The sequence below is a fragment of the Branchiostoma floridae genome, chromosome 2 (genome assembly GCF_000003815.2).
Source record: "Branchiostoma floridae strain S238N-H82 chromosome 2, Bfl_VNyyK, whole genome shotgun sequence".
Lineage (NCBI taxonomy): Eukaryota > Metazoa > Chordata > Leptocardii > Amphioxiformes > Branchiostomatidae > Branchiostoma > Branchiostoma floridae.
In genome coordinates, this window is record NC_049980.1 from 32656680 (window position 1) to 32672948 (window position 16269).

Genomic DNA, 16269 nt, shown 5'->3' on the forward strand with positions numbered 1-16269 from the left:
AGGTAATAAGATACGCCAAAAATAGTAGTCTGTCTATACTGTGTTCTGCCATATCGTAGAACAAGAGATGAGACTGTCTTGTTTGACGTCTTGGTCATCGGATGGTGGGTAAATTCTTAGAGCCGATGATGAACATTCCATGTTGGAACTTATCTAAAGTAGTGAGTCTTAAAAAGTATTGAGTCTTAAAAAGTAGTGAGTCTTAAAAAGTATTGAGTCTTAGGTGAGGTGTGTAACAGAATATCAGCGTCACCTGTTCCTCTCCCTGAGTTTGTCCTTGAGCAGCTGAATCTCAGTCTCCTGACTCTCCAGCCTACACTCCAGCTGTATGGAGCCTGTGGTCACCTGTGTGTCCTGGGAAACATAACGGCAAATAGTAAACATACAAACAAACAAACGGTAAAGATAAGGAACAACACTCCAGCTGTATGGAGCTCGTGGTCACCTGTGTGTCCTGGGAAACACAACGGTAAATAATAAACAAACAAACAAACGGTGATGCTTCAGTTTGGCTTAGAATCTAAAGGTAAGGAATGACACTCCAGCTGTATGGAGCCTGTGGTCACCTGGGTGTCCTGGGAAACACAACAGTAAATAATAAACAAACAAACAAACGGTGATGCTACAGTTTGGCTTTGAATCTAAAGGTTCTGGGTTCGAAACCCTGGGAGCCATCACAGTTGTGCCCTTGCACGGGAAAGGGACTTAACACAAATTTCATAGTAAAAGGAACTGTACCAACTTTGAAGGCAATCTTAATCCCTTGTTGCTGAAGTTAATTATTGTCAAATGGTTATTCATAAAGTTTTCATGAGACACATACACTTCTTCACTACAAAATCGAAGATTCCCCTACACAGCAAACAAGAGGTTCATACGGAGATACAACATGTAGACATACAACATGCAGTTCATGGAAATATTGCTAGGAGGCCTTCAGTACAAATGTAACTCTAACTTTCAATTCTTGGACATTTAAGTTAGTGATTGTCATTGTTTCAAATTTACATGGAAAATATTTTCTGTTTTTCTTGCGTTGGAAAAAATCAAGAAGTAGGAATCATTTTTCTGAACTTGCAAACCATGACCATGAAGACTTTTAAAAAGACTTTATTTGTTTTGTGCCCAAAAGAAATGTTATTCCTATATTAGTATATGTAAGAAGTGAGCAAATGAAAGTTTATAGAATTTTTACTTTTTGAAGATGAAAATATGGAATCTTTGACATTGGCAGGTTATACCTTGTCTAAAGGCATATTTATTGAATACAGTAGAAACCAGGCAAATGCAATACACTTTGAAGCAAAAATGGCAAATTGCAAGAGGCTGAGAAAAGTTTTCCATTTAGCAGTTACATCTAACCTCAACGAGAGACCTTCAGAAGATCCATAGACTATTGTCTACACAATGTCTGGAACAGTCTACCACCAGACACACGTATGGTTACAACTATAGCTTCATTTAAGACACTCTTAATTAGTAACTGAAATGACCAAAACGAACAGATGCAAACCATATACCAGCTTTCACTCTACTAGGTATAATGTATTACTATTAGTACATGTATGTGTCATACTATAGATTTATTAAGACATTAAGTGATTGCTATAAAACTGTACCATGTTATTCTCTGTGTGACCTTTACCTCTTCCTTCATGACCTCAATGAAAAGTAGCTGATTTTGAGTCTCTATGAATAAACAAAGATAAAAACAAACAAGCATGAAAACAGGAGTTTTTGCTTGTCACTTTATTTGTAAACATCATGTAAGCAAAAAAAAATGTAACTGTTGAAGGATAACACTCACTATTACTGGACACTGGACATAGTAAGACTCTTGGACAAAGTATCATACTCTATTGCAAGAGGAATAAAGAATAAAAGAAGCCATCCACATCATGGGTTTACATCCACAGAGACGGGGGGTACCATAGACTTCCTGCAACTTATGATCCACTGCATGATGTGACAGGACTGCTCAATCCTTGACAAAGACTAGAGTTTGACCACATTTAAGGAATATGTCTAGCAAAAACCACTCCCTGTAAAAATATTCTTGCGACAGAAGCAGCAAGGAAACTTGCTTGACTAGGCACTACACGGGTCTGGACGAACAAATACAGTCAAACCTGTCTATAGCGGCCACTCAAGGGACTGGAGAAATATGGCCACTATAGACAGGTGGCCACTATAGAGAAAATGTTGATCAATTGAACATGAGCAAGCTACACATGATTTCAGTTCCCACTAATCTTTCTCACCAAGTAACATTGTCTCGATCGGTAAATTCACTGACAAAGACTTGCACTTTAATACTCAAGGCATGCCTACCTTCTGCTACCGCCAAAATGACCCTGTCAGGAACTCCAAATCCTCGCAAACTACAATTTAAAACTTGGTGCAGGGAGACATAACGCTGCAGTATGGTTGCAATGGGCAGTGTTTCTGTATCAACGGGACCGGAAATCTTGTGGCCGTGGCCGCGTTGGACAGGTGGCCGCTAAGCCTATTTCTTAATTACTACGAATCCAAGGGACCGACAAAAAGTGGCCACTATGGCTGCTATGCAAAGGTGGCCGCTAATACAGGTTTGACTGTACTCATAAATGAACTAATGAATTCAGGAGTGAGTACTTTGTGATGACTTGTGCAACAACCAAACGTCCTCCAGACCTTTTACCATTTTCATGACAGCATTTCAGACTTAGTTTTTCCCTATAGCTGTTAGTCAGAGACAAACATGCACTATTTGAAGTCTGAAGGGCCTTTGTATTGATTTATTAAAAGCCAGGTTTTACCTGCGGCAGTGGGATCAGGGATGGAAGGGGGGGGCGGAGCAGCGAGTCCTTGTAGGTCTCCATTTGTCACAGCCGCGTCGATACACATGTAGTGCTCTTGTTCATACATCGCGTAAGTAAGCTGAGCTTACCAAAGCCCGGTGCTTTCAGTCTACTCATTGATCCGAGGACAGAGGCGAGAGTTTTCCCACATGAAAATGTCCTAAAACAAAAGGGCTAAACGCCCCGGCGTTAAATGTGTTTACAAGACTTAGTGATTGAATTTTTGACAACGCCCCTCTTTCACTTTGCAGGAGGGTGAAATGGCCATCCGATGTTTGCAGAAGAGTTTTGTTTTCAACTCTGCTGGCTTTGGCTTTGCATTTCTTGGAAAAGTAATTCATGTTGAGTTGACAGTTTGCACATTGATTTGCAAGAATTGGCTTTCATCTGATTCTATCAAAGTATAAAACATGTTTTCATGTGTTTAAATGTAATGTATCTCTTCAAGTGCGAAATGACCATTCAGTTTTGAAGTCATGCCTTGTATTCTCTTCTGCATACCGTACTTAACTCATATTTTGTACTTGACAGTTTGCGCATTGATTTATAAAACTCAGCTTTTATCAGATTCTATGAAATATTGTTAATATTGTTTATTGGTTAAAGGGAATATATCTCTTCAAGTGTATGGGAGGGTGATGTGGCCACCCAGTTTACTGTACAGCACTCTACCTTTGAAGGTGACAGCTTGCGAATTGATAGATAAAAGTCATCAGGTTTAATCAAAAATTGTTTACAAGTGTTTAAAGGGAATGTCTGCCTTCAAATGCCCAGGAAGAGAATTTCCATCCAGTTTTGGCAGCCAAGTCGTTTTCCTCTCAACAAACCTTGCTCTACCTGGAAGGGAACTCATATTTGGAGCTGACAGTTTGCCTATTGATTTGTAAAAAGCCAGCTTTCATCTGTGTCCTTTCTTGGGTAATCTCCCTCGAGCCCACTCACAAATCAACTCCTGTCCTTTTAAAACTGTTTTGCGAGGCGTATTGATTTATCGAGGAGACTCTAACACATGTCTTGTGGCCGGGCAACTTCTCCCAAGTCCCTCCATAAATCACTGCATTGTGTACTTGATGATGATGAATAATAGATGCCGAGTTCTTTATCTCTGTTTAGTGGCTGTTCAGGGGTGAGGTGGCGGAACAATGACTGTCGTTCTTTGATCCCGGCGTGTTCCCCGAGCGCCTTACCTCGCGTGTCTGCCCTTGCAGCTATTGGCTTCTCTCGATCCCCACGGACCATCCATTTCCTTGTAGGAACACGGCAGTGTGGACTCCCCTGTCATTGAACTGTACGATCCAATTCGCCATCTGGAGGAGATGGCCTGCAGTTCCGGTTCCCGGTGGAATCGAGTCCTTGTCCAAGTCCCTCATCCTTCCACTCCATTTCACATCCCTTTGTCTGGAAGTTGTCATCACAGATTTTTATTGTGGATACTGGCAGTACTCCCATAGGGGCTGGCTCCTCACTTGTTCCAACTTTGTTAGCAGTTGCAGAAAAGAATCATTGACTACAAAGCTACCACTACATTCCAACGTATTAAAGAAGGTTTAAAAAAAGTTTGTAAGTAGTAGATAGCATTCCAGCACCATGGAGATATGTAAAGAGAGGTGTCCATTGTTTCTGGCTCTTACAGCTGTTAGTTACACTATTGTACACTTTCAGGCACTTGTGTAAAAGTTCCCAGCGGACTTGAGTTCTTGTCCACGTCCCTCATCCTTCCACTCCATTTCACATCCCTTTGTCTGGATGTTGTCATCACAGATTTTTATTGTGGATACTGGCAGTACTCCCATAGGGGCTGGCCCCTCACTTATCCTAACTTGGCTATTCCACTTTATTACGTAGCTAGCAGTTGCAGAAAAGAAGTTATGGCTACAAAGCTACCACTACATACCAATGTATTAAAGAAGGTTTAGAAGAGTTTGCAAGTAGATAGCCTTCCAGCACTATGGACATGTGTTTACAGCTGCAGCATTGTTCACTTTAAGCTTAAGATACTTCCACTTGTGTAAAAGTTCCCAGTGGACTCGAGTTCTTGTCCAAGTCCCTCATCCTTTCACTCCATTTCACGTCCCCTTTTCTGATGCTGTCATATAATAGTTAGATCGTGGGAGTGGCCTGACTATGTGGATTTGGTACTGCTCTGCCCACCCGAGGAGTTTGTTGGGGTCCCAGAAGAGTTTGTAAGTAGTGGAAAGCATTCCAGCACCATGGATATTGTCTAGGAGAGGTGTACACTGTCTTAGGCTGTGTTTCAGCTCCAGTATCGTTCATTTTCAGCTTATGATACAGCTACTTGTGTTTAAGTTCCCAGTGGACTCGAATCCTTGTACCAGTCCCTTATCTTTTCACTCCATTTGGCATCCCTTTGTCTGATGTTGTCATTGTTACTTTGGATACTGGTGGAACTCCCACAGGGGCTGTATCCTCACTTGGCTATTCTACTTTGTTAGCAGTTGCAGAAAAGAATCAAATTGACTACACAGGTACTTACTACATACCAACGTATTAAAGAAGGTTAAGTACATGTAAGTGTCTGTAAGTAGTGGAAAGCATTTCAGCACTATGGACGTAGTCTAAGAGAGGAGCCCACTGTTTTTGGCTGTGTTTATACAGCTGCAGCATTGGTCACTTTCAGCTTACGATACTTCTACTCGTGTAAAAGTTCCCAGTGGACTTGAGTCCTTGTACCAGTCCCTCATTTTTCCACTCCATTTCACTTTCCTTTGTCCGATGCTGTCATTGTTACTTTGGATACTGGCAGTACTCCCACAGGGGATGTCTCCTAACTTGTTCCTGCTTGGTTGCCAAGTGTTCCACTTTGTTGGCATTGATCATCGTGTTGCACATTGGTGTGGGTTTATTGGGACTTTTTAAATGGTGTAAAGGGAGCTGAGTAATAACTTACAGTGTTCCAGGGTTTAACAAGTTTTCTAAAATTCACTTGTCCTATCGGGCAAGCACATTAAAAATTTGCTTGCCCGAACCAATTTTCCACTTGCCCAAAATTCAAATGCCACTTTTATATGCATGTTCACTTCCAGCAATGGAAATCTTATTATTGCTGCCTATTTTTCTATAATGCTGACTATTGCTTGATGTCATGACTTTAAAAAGTAACAAGTATTATCAAAATCTAACTCAATGGAAAAATCTTACTTGCCTGAACAGCACTTTCACTTGCCCTGGACAATAGGGCTAGTGGTGGACTTGTCCAACCCTGTGTTCTCTACATGTACATTATGATGGTGAGGATGATGATGATTTCAAAACCAAGGCCAATTCAACTCCCCTTACACCGGGAAGGACCCCTACTCTTTTAGGATAAGTGCTGTGGGTTGTTTAACGTGCTCGAGATGTGACTCTCCTCAAACATGGGACCTCTATTTAAAGATGGCCCTAACCAAAGCTAGGTACTCATTTTCAACCGAGTGAAGTGAGGAAAGTTGTGTTAAGTGCCTTTCCTAAGGGTACAAGATCGGTGGCACATCAATGGATTCAAACCCAGAATACCCTTATATAGGTTTGAATAGAAAACCCTGCCAGTGGGCCAACACACACAGGACAGACTCACCCCACCGTTGCCCAGGCAAAGGCGAGTTCATAACCAGCAGTTTGAACTGATTAGCACTAGGACCCAGTACCGAGGAGGTTCGTTCGTACCCAGGACAATAAGAGATGGAAAATGCCTTCAGAGGCCGAGACATTAAAGAGCTTCCACTTACAAGTGGCCGCTGAATAGCTCATCTAGACCTGACTCCACAAGGTTAACCCGACCCCACACGGTGTCGACCAGGAAACGGTTAACAAACAATGATATATGGATTCAGGAACTGGTTCCCACCTACACGCGGCGACATCAGCAACAGGGACACTAGAAACAAACACCTTCTAGCCACAATTGAGACAAGGACAAACTGTTACAAGAACAGTCCTATTCCTTATATGGTCAACCTTCTGAATGGACTCTAGCCACACATTGAAAATGTTAGCTGTTGAATGCTATTTGTGACCATGCATTGTACATACCATCTTATCGATTTAACCTATCTGTTTTAAGATAGTATTGCCGTTGATTTTAAGAATACAAATCTCGTCATCAGTGCGTTTAAATGTAAAGCTGTAATGTGCCTAAGCCAATAGATTTTAACTGTAAAAGTATGCAATTCAGCCTGTGGCTGCGATATACGTTTTGCCTGATCACGTTGATCAAATAAAACCATTCATTCATTCATTCATGGAAAACCCCACAGATTAAGGTGACATCACACTCTCCGACGTGCCATGTAGAACTACAAAACAAGCCAGAATAGTCATCCACATGAATGTGGGCTAGAACTGGAAGAAGAAGAAAAAGACTGTCGAGTGGTGTGTCGTTACCACGCCTGTTACACTGTAGGTACTTAGTTTGAACGTGTGTTCTACGCGGCATAGAACACGATCATTGAATGCCCGACCTAAGTAACTTATCTCGATCGTTTGAAGACTTTATAGAGTTCTTTGGGTGTCCAAATGCAATGCAACAGCTAGAAGAAATGTTGTAGAGTATGTCTATAATTTCAAATTTTTTGCAAGTGTTTTTTTCTGTTCGAAAACCGCCCGGGGAACTAAATGATCGAATTCAAAGCACAAGCGTGTTACCTGATCCCTTGGATGGAGGTTGGCCTGTGTGCCTGTACATGTCCCTTACCTGATCCCTGGGGTGCAGGTTGGCCTGTGTGCCTGTACATGTTCCTTACCTGATCCCTGGGGTGCAGGTTGGCCTGTGTGCCCGTGTTCCTGGAGATGTTCAGGGAATCCCTCAGCTCCAGAATGAGCTCATCTCTCTCCCGCAGGTCTGCCACCAGCTCCTGAAGATTCAACCAAAACCCTCTCAGTTACTCAGTTAACCCTTAAACTGCCAAACCCGGATATATCCGGCACACATATACATGCCCTGTGTGCCGCACCTGGATATATCCCGGGAAAGCGTATTCCCCTGAAGTAGCAACGCGCACGAACCCTAGAAGTTAGGAACTTCGGCCTTGTTCGGGGGGTTCTTTTTGGAGGTCAGCAGCCAACCCTGGCACTGATAGCATTTTATAGTGCTGAAACTCTGGCAGTTTAAGGGTTGTGGATGTCATTATTCATATCTATAGATAGTCATATATAGGCAATGCAGAATTGTCTGTTTATATGTAAGTATATGTAGTTTTATACATAGTAAACCCTATGAAAGTCACTGTACTTTTGTTTTGTCAATAAAGATTTCTGTTTTAACGACAGAAGAAAAAATTGTCTTCATTCATAGTTGGAGTATAAAAGACCTGTTTCTTCCAGATCACTTCAGTGTCACTGACAAAGGATAGTGGATTCTATCCGAAACGTCTGACCGTTTCCAAAACCATATCCAGTTGCTTGAGTAACTACTTTTTGGTGTAGATGTCCAAAGTTTATGTGTGAGGGGTGTGAAGCTGTTGTGTTACGCTGAAGGGCCCTTGTGCCTACAACTCATCAACATGGGCGGGTTTCCCTGACCAGGTCCACTCTCTCCTTCCAGACATCTCTGTCACCCAGAGCGTTCTTGAAGTGTGCCTATACAGATACAGTTCCACTCCGATGCTAGGAACACAGGACATGATTATATATAGAGCAGTAGATTATTTTTTTCACCTCTGGGTAAACGCAGCCAGTTTCCATTTTTGCGACGATTTAGAAGCTGCACCAAGCCTTAGGTAGGATGCGAAGGGAAAAGTGCTAAGTGGTATATATATATATTGTGCTGTCCAGGATACACCTACCGTGAATTCATTTACTTTTTTGCGGTGGTATTATTTCAGGGTTAGGAGGGAAAAGGAGGCTTTGCAATTAAAACAACAGTTACTCTGTGGTACAGTAGTAATACATTGGAAATGCATATTTGGAGTGTCGTGAACTTACAGTCGAGAAGTCACTGAGAAAATACAACCACTGTACGGATTTCAACATTTACAGTAGGGAAAAAATGGGCCAACGTTCTATCCAGAGTTTTTTTCCTCTGTTGCTTGAGACTCTACCAGAAAAATCAAGGATTCTTCTAAGAATTGCAAATTGAAGCACTTTCTATAAGAATAGGAGTCTGAGATTCTCAGCTCAACTTGACCGAAGTGAAGGAAATCTAGTCCTTGATGGAGGATAGGGCGAGATGGAGAACACTTTCAAGTCTGGTTCGAGCAGGAGCAAAGTATACTAAACTAAGTCTCTGTTGCTAGGTGTGGTCGCCTGTTGTTAGACATGGCTGCTTGTTGTTAGGCGTGGCAGCCTGTTGTTAGGTGTGGTTGCCTGTTGTTAGGCGTGTCTGCCTGTTGCTAGGCATGGTTATGGTTGCCTGTTGTTAGGCGTGGTTGCCTGCTGTTAGGCGTGGTTGCCTGTTGTTAGGCGTGGTTGCCTGTTGTTAGGTGTTGTTGCCTGTTGTTAGGTGTTGTTGCCTGTTGTTAGGTGTGGTTGCCTGTTGTTAGGTGTGGTTGCCTGCTGTTAGGCGTGGTTGCCTGTTGTTAGGCGTGGCTACCTGTTGTTAGGTGTGGTTGCCTGTTGTTAGGTGTGGTTGCCTGTTGTTAGGTGTGATTGCCTGTTGTTAGGTGTGATTGCCTGTTGTTAGGCGTGGTTGCCTGTTGTTAGGTGTGGTTGCCTGTTGTTAGGCGTGGTTGCCTGTTGTTAGATGTGGTTGCCTGTTGTTAGGCGTGGTTACCTGATGTTGCTGCCTCAGCTCCACCTCTGCCGCCTGGAGGGCGTTGAACTGCACACTGAGCTCTGCATACATCTGGGGATACAAAAGCAGAATGCTTTATTCACATATACTATGTCTAAACATAGTGCAATTCTAAACTTCTACACACAGATCAAATGTTCAACGACCACTGTCACCTTCTTCAGGATCAAAACTGTTGACCTATCACTTCAGAACGTAAACTCGCAAGAGTTACAGACATGTGACCTTGTCAACACGTGACCTTGCGGACCTTGTCGCCAGCAATGGATCAAACATGCCAGGAAGTTTATAACGCCCACCGTCTCTGTTCAGTGATGGCTGGAGTGCCTGATGTACATGTATATGGACTCTGATGTGTGTACTTTTGTGTTGGAAGAAAGTTTAGCATTGTACTATGATTACTACCAACACAGATGAGCTTTCATGATGATATCTAAACATGATTCACATGAGTGACAATTTGCATTACAATCCTTCCCTGATCATGAGTTTTTCTAGTTAGCTACAATGTATAGTACCAAATCCCGAGCACTAATGCCTTCTGTTCAGGATAAGTTATGGTTGGTAATGACCGGGGGGCTTCGGTCGAGGCCTGAACAGAAGCAAAGTGCTACGCGCGGATGTCATCTGCTTTTTTTTTTTTTTTTTTTTTTTTCTTCTTCTTTTCTAGGTTACAAGACATAACGAGTTTCTTAAGCACAACAAATCGCTAAATCTGATCCTTGATCTGAAGCTAGGCGCTGTCGGTAAATCCTTCCTATGGCACAGCTGGCTATCTCATACCCTGATATCACACCAGTTGCTATTCAGATTTCTATAAGAAAACATACAAACTAATCACTTGTACCTTGGACTTGTCTAAATTGACCAAAACGGCAACGGTATAGTTTAGTTATATTAATGCTCACTTGCAAGCTTTGAACGGACACCACACTAATTCAATGGACCAGTCCACTGAAAATTTGTTCTCAATCCCCTTCGCAATGAACTTCCAGTCAATTTTTCTGTTAATTTAACCTACTGTTGACCTGGAAATCCAGGCAATGAAGGGCCTTTTTTTTTAATTTTTTTTTTTTTTTTATTTTTTATTTTTTTAACAATAAACAATTCTGACCTCCAACTGGACTGCATGTAACCCCCCATCTCGCACTATGGCTCACCTCCAATCCCTGCCCCGCGACACCAATAATGCCATGTGGGGCTGTGTTATAACTGATCCTTCCCACAATGCCTTAGTGACACGGGACAGTACCAAATCCCGAGCACTAATGCCTTCTGTTCAGGATAAGTTATGGTTGGTAATGACCGGGGCTCCACCCTATCGCCCTATCAGACGCTCCTAAATGTCATTCTCTATACCCCTTCTTCCAATACTCACAATACAGTAGAAGCCAGTTAATTGCTCCACGAATTACTGCACACTTCTGTTACGGGATCCCAAACCGGTACGTATACGGTCCAGCTGAAAAACTTGGCGTTGTTGCCCCGCCCAGATAACTGCCCGAAATACGCTGGCAGATGGGGTGTGCAATTCATTGGCTTCTACTGTATTACTCTTCCTCTTCTATCTATCTGTCTTCCTAACCCTTTTCACTTCTACTGTCTTCCTACCCCTTTGTACTTCTCTCCCTCGCCTCTCGCTGATTTACTTTTCTCCCTCGGATCTCGCTGATCGTGGATCTCAGCATAACACGAATGTCCATGTACGCGTACTTACACATTGGGTTGTTTCTTCTCCATATGTGCCGACTGGTGCCCCCATGTCGTACCCCCCAGATATTCTTATATGTGTTACCCGATGTGTTCTTTACATCTGTTGTTATATGAAACCTCGTGTCCTGTCTTGTTTCTGTGTCCTGTCTTGTTTCCCCACCCTTGCTGGCCGGGATGTTGTCCATCCGTCATGTGTGTCAGCTAGGTTCTGTCCGGCTGTAGGTGATATCAAACGTGGGTCCGGTCTCTTTCGATCATGGGGGGTTAGACTGTTCCACCCGTTGTGGCTCATCTAGATTTGTTTTCGGCCTTTGTACTCTGTGTTCGTTGGGCACGTGCCTTGTAAGCCACTTCTAGTGATGTATTTCCTGTTTGGTGGAGATCTACACTCGCAGTGGAAGATTATGATGGACTAGCATGTCCCTCCTTTCTTCTTATCTCTTTCAACATCTCTGTAGTACACTTGCTGGCATGTCCATGCCAGTTTTGTCACAAAGACCATGCTAGTGTCACAAAGACGACATATTCGGTCGGCTTCTTCACTACGTTACCTCCAAGTTGCCGGCCGTTGTACTACTACACCTGACCTGCTTATCAACCCTTGCTTGCAAGTTCTATTCCCCCAGAGTCTGACAACCGTCAATCAGCTTCTTTCCTACGACACAGATTTTAGAAAGAGCAATTGTGGCTATTTTGGCTGTGTTTGAAAAGAAATGACCGGTCCGTCTTTGACTGAAGGCCCGTTTGTTGTTTGTAACAGCAATCGACATTTTTTCTTTTTCTTTCTATGTGTGCACAAAGTAAGGTGTACCACACATTTACGACCAGTCAAATTGATTCCGGTAGACACCTCCGTGACTTACAGCAGCTGTCTGGTCTTCCTCCATACCTTGCTCTGCTCTTGATATAAAACTCTTATCTCTAATGAAAATATTCCGACCTTGTTTTTTTTTTTTTTTTTTTTTTTTTTTTTTTTTTTTTTCTTTGTGCCGCTGTGAGGCTTGGAAGGGCTGAAATACGGGACCGACCCCTAAATACCGCCCGTTTTCCGGCCTATACCTTCACCAATGATCAAGTACCAGGCGTCTGTGTGCTCGAAGTTTGTGTTTGCTTGTTCCACCACTCTGCTCAATATGAGTTTCATGAATGGTGAGATTCAGGGCTACTCTACTGTAATTGCACCAATCATTCCCTGACCAGTTTCGACTCATACACCAACCACAGCACCGTACCTCGCGTGCGCCTTGCTGGTGGAATCACTTCGGCGCTTCTGTCAACATGACACCGGATGTAGTCCCCATCAATGAGGAATAGGAAAGTCTTACTTCCCTCTTGTCATGCCTGTTGTGCTATCGAGTCGTGTGTTTTATGGTGGCCTATGCCGGTGTGTCCCAGATGTGTTTTGATTCTTTGTCTTGTGTTTTCTATCAATGCGGTGATATAGGCATGACATCTCTCGCCTTCGTATTTTCCTTCAACATCAAGAAACCAGTCTAAACCGAAATGCTCTCATTTCTTGAACAGACACCGCTCTCCGCCAACATTTAACATGTTTAATAGGACTCACGAACAGCCCCCTACAGCAGCCACCCTACAGGCCAAAATAAAAAAATTAATGTTTTGGTCTATAATGTGTGCTCCTCTTGTTCCCCCAATGAAAAAGTTGACCAATGAGTCAATGAGTTTGAGGTTTTTCCCATCCTAGCCTTTTGTTGAATATTGTACGGGTGATAAGTGAAGTCTCTTCCCAGAAAAGTGATTCTCACTGTCTCTCGACTCGAGGCGGGTATTTCTCACCGTTTTTATATCTCCCTCAACTCCTGTCATTGCCATCTTTCCGCAAGAATTTCCACCAAATTGTTAGAATTACCACCCCTGTGGGAGAAGCCATCTCAACACCTGGCCGATCCTGGGAAGGAGGGCCCTGTAATGAATATGTTCCCGAGCGATCTGGGGACCTTGCCGCCACGTCAGAGCTTTGGTAGCTGGTGTTTGACCCTTGCGCGTAATGTACCAATGTCTGTAGGTCCAAGCTCGAGGTGCGCTGACACAGCCGGTTATATAACCGTGAGTCGACGTGTTACACATTGCTTTTCATATGCGACTAGCTGCCAGCCTTGTTTACTCTCAGACCTATACTTGAGGATGGAAGTCTATTACACCTTTTTTTTTTTTTTTCTCTCCCTCTCTCTTCAATGTTTGATAGTTGGTACATTTACCAGTCCTATATACATATATACAACTTATGTATAGTTTGGGCAGTTTTCTCCCTCTACCTTCGAATGACATTCGCCGTTGATATACGTTGTGCTCGTTTACCCATTTAGCGTCACACTCTCAGAAATAAAAAATCCTACCCAGAAGTTTATTTCTGGTCCGTGGTCACCTCTGTCCAGCCGGGACACTTGAGTCTGCCAGTCTTACATTCAATCAAGTCTACGGAAACCCACACATATCATCATTCCAGGTATACACATGTATAGGGACCTAACATTACCCAGTCCGAATACTTTGGTTAGCCCAAGATTGTCATTTCGGAGCCTCTGCTCATTCCGGATGCAACAGCTCGACTGTTCATCATCGTTATCTATGACAAGGTATCGTCGTCCACACATGCAGCAAAATCTGCCCAGCCTAAGTGCCACATGTAACATTATTGAAAACACGAAATCACCATGGGGGTGGGGGTCCTGTCTTGTCTTGCCTATTGTTTGTCTCTTCATCTGTCATATGGGCTGCTGACACCTTGTCAAATAAAGATGTCCTGACAGTTTGATCAATTATACTGCTGTCTCACAGATTCATCAGCCCTTCGCACTGTCTTTCTGTCTTATCTCGTCTCCACAGGGGTTTGTTAGCATTTCTTCCAGATGGTTGATCTATTTGTTAACACATTGAAAATATGTCTAAACACTTGTACACTACTAGTATATTACTCAGGCATGCATTCATGGACCCCACCTCACTCTGGCCGAACTCAGTAGTCGGAACGAACCAGCGAGAGGCGAGGAAGAGGTTAGGGGTAGGAAGACATGAACATTACCTACACAACGGTGTGTTAGTGTCTGTTACAATGTTATCGCAACATCAGATCCAATGTTTGCACTCTCCGGCGAGCGTCTTTGCCCGCCACACATGTTCCTAGTACTCGATAGTAGTATATCTCCATCCGCAAGTCTACGGTCAGTTGAGTCCGTACGCTTTCCCGGGTATTTTGCCCGTCCGTTTGCAATATGATATCTTCTGGGTTGCAGACCCTAGCATACCATGTATTTTCCCTCTGAGAATTCAATGGCGGTCATACTCTTCGCTCGGGCATCCTGTCAAGTCTCTCTCCTTTTTTTTTTTTTCTTTTCCTTTCTTTCTCTCTTATTTCAGCAGTACTGTTTGTGAAAACACAGCTTGAATGATGTGTCATAAACTAAACGTGCGTCCACGATTCTGTATTCGGGTGACAACGTCTGCCCGACCATTTGCAAATTTTTAAACCTATGAGAACACCTGCATGTCCCAACTCCCAACCGCATTGTTTCATTCTTCATCTTGGCCGGGGTTACAACTCCGGAAAACACAAACAATACTAGCCCACTCGTACATCCAAGTTATTGATCAAGTTTCTGGGAGGACTTGAACGTCCTGCCAGGAAGTTTGTAAGCAAACCTGAAACAGATCTGTCGTCCACTGCTTGCCGCCCGGCTTCTACCCGGCACGTTTAAACCAAGTTTTCATTTACTTTTGGACAGGGAGTCCAAACTCCCACTCGGTCAGTTTAAAAATTCGATTATTCGGGGGGCACCAAGCCCAAACGTAAGTTTAAACATTCACTTGCGTTCGGGGGGCACCGAGCCCATACCCGGTAAGTTTACACATTCACATCCAAAGTGTTCGGGGAGCACCAACTGAGCTCCTACCCGGTAAGTTTACACATTCACATCCAAAGTATTCGGGGAGCACCAATTAAGCTCCTACCCGGTAAGTTTACACAGTCACATCCAAAGTGTTCGGGGAGCACCAATTAAGCTCCTACCCGGTAAGTTTATACATTCACATTCAAAGTGTTCGGGGAGCACCAATTAAGCTCCTACCCGGTAAGTTTACACATTCACATTCAAAGTGTTCGGGGAGCACCAATTAAGCTCCTACCCGGTAAGTTTACACATTCACATTCAAGGTGTTCGGGGAGCACCAATTAAGCTCCTACCCGGTAAGTTTACACAGTCACATCCAAAGTGTTCGGGGAGCACCAATTAAGCTCATACTCGGTATTTTAAACATTCACGTTTGTTCGGGGAGCACCAATTAAGCTCATACCCGATATTTTAAACATTCACGTTTGTTCGGGGAGCACCAAGCTCATACCAGGCAAAAACATTCACTTTCAGTTGGGGAGCGCAAACTTTCCCCGGTAGGATTTTACCGAAAATCTTTATTCCTCTTTGGTTGGGACCACTCACACCAAAATGGTCCTGGCACATGACAGTAAACACGGCTCATTATCAATCACGGCACAAAACTCAATCCTCACCGACGGATCACAGATGGATCAAACTGTAGCCGACTGTAATTGACCGATAGCAAATCTGAGGGAACACATACAACAACTCCTTTTTCACCATAGAAGTGATCAGATGGCCTCCTTTCCTATTATCACACAAACGTATACAAATGTTTCCCTCTTTGAGTACAATAGAAAAATGCACACTCTGAGCTGAATGCCCTGCTTGTCCCTCACTTACTATAAACGAATCACCCCTGGCACCCCTGACGTGCCACATATGTGCTCTTCCAATCTGAGATAAGAGCCAGATCAGCCAGATACACACATCTTTGCAACAAGGCCTCCCCATGTTGGCCTTAAACCTTCTGTGAGCCAAACTTAAAACCTTGCTACAAAAGTATTCCTTATTTATAGCAGGCAAACATTGTTGTACACAGGAGACAATGGTAACGCAATGCATGTCAACAACAGGTAGGTAATGTGGGAAACAA

The 16269-nt window shown here is 43.3% G+C and overlaps 1 protein-coding gene across 5 annotated transcripts in view; it reads right to left on the reverse strand.

Annotated features, from left to right (window-relative positions):
- LOC118409293 (centlein-like) overlaps positions 1–16269 on the reverse strand; it is a 105509-nt gene that overhangs the window by 35697 nt on the left and 53543 nt on the right. For 3 of the 5 annotated variants that reach the window (XM_035810197.1, XM_035810198.1, XM_035810201.1), the window contains exons 14-16: positions 9547–9618; positions 7580–7690; positions 254–354 (exon numbers count right to left, since the gene is read on the reverse strand). In XM_035810197.1, coding sequence (XP_035666090.1) covers positions 254–354; positions 7580–7690; positions 9547–9618 — 284 coding nt within the window. Of the gene's footprint in view, positions 1–253; positions 355–7481; positions 7514–7579; positions 7691–9546; positions 9619–16269 lie in introns of all 5 variants that reach the window. The other 2 variants (XM_035810200.1, XM_035810199.1) reach the window with 2 other exon arrangements.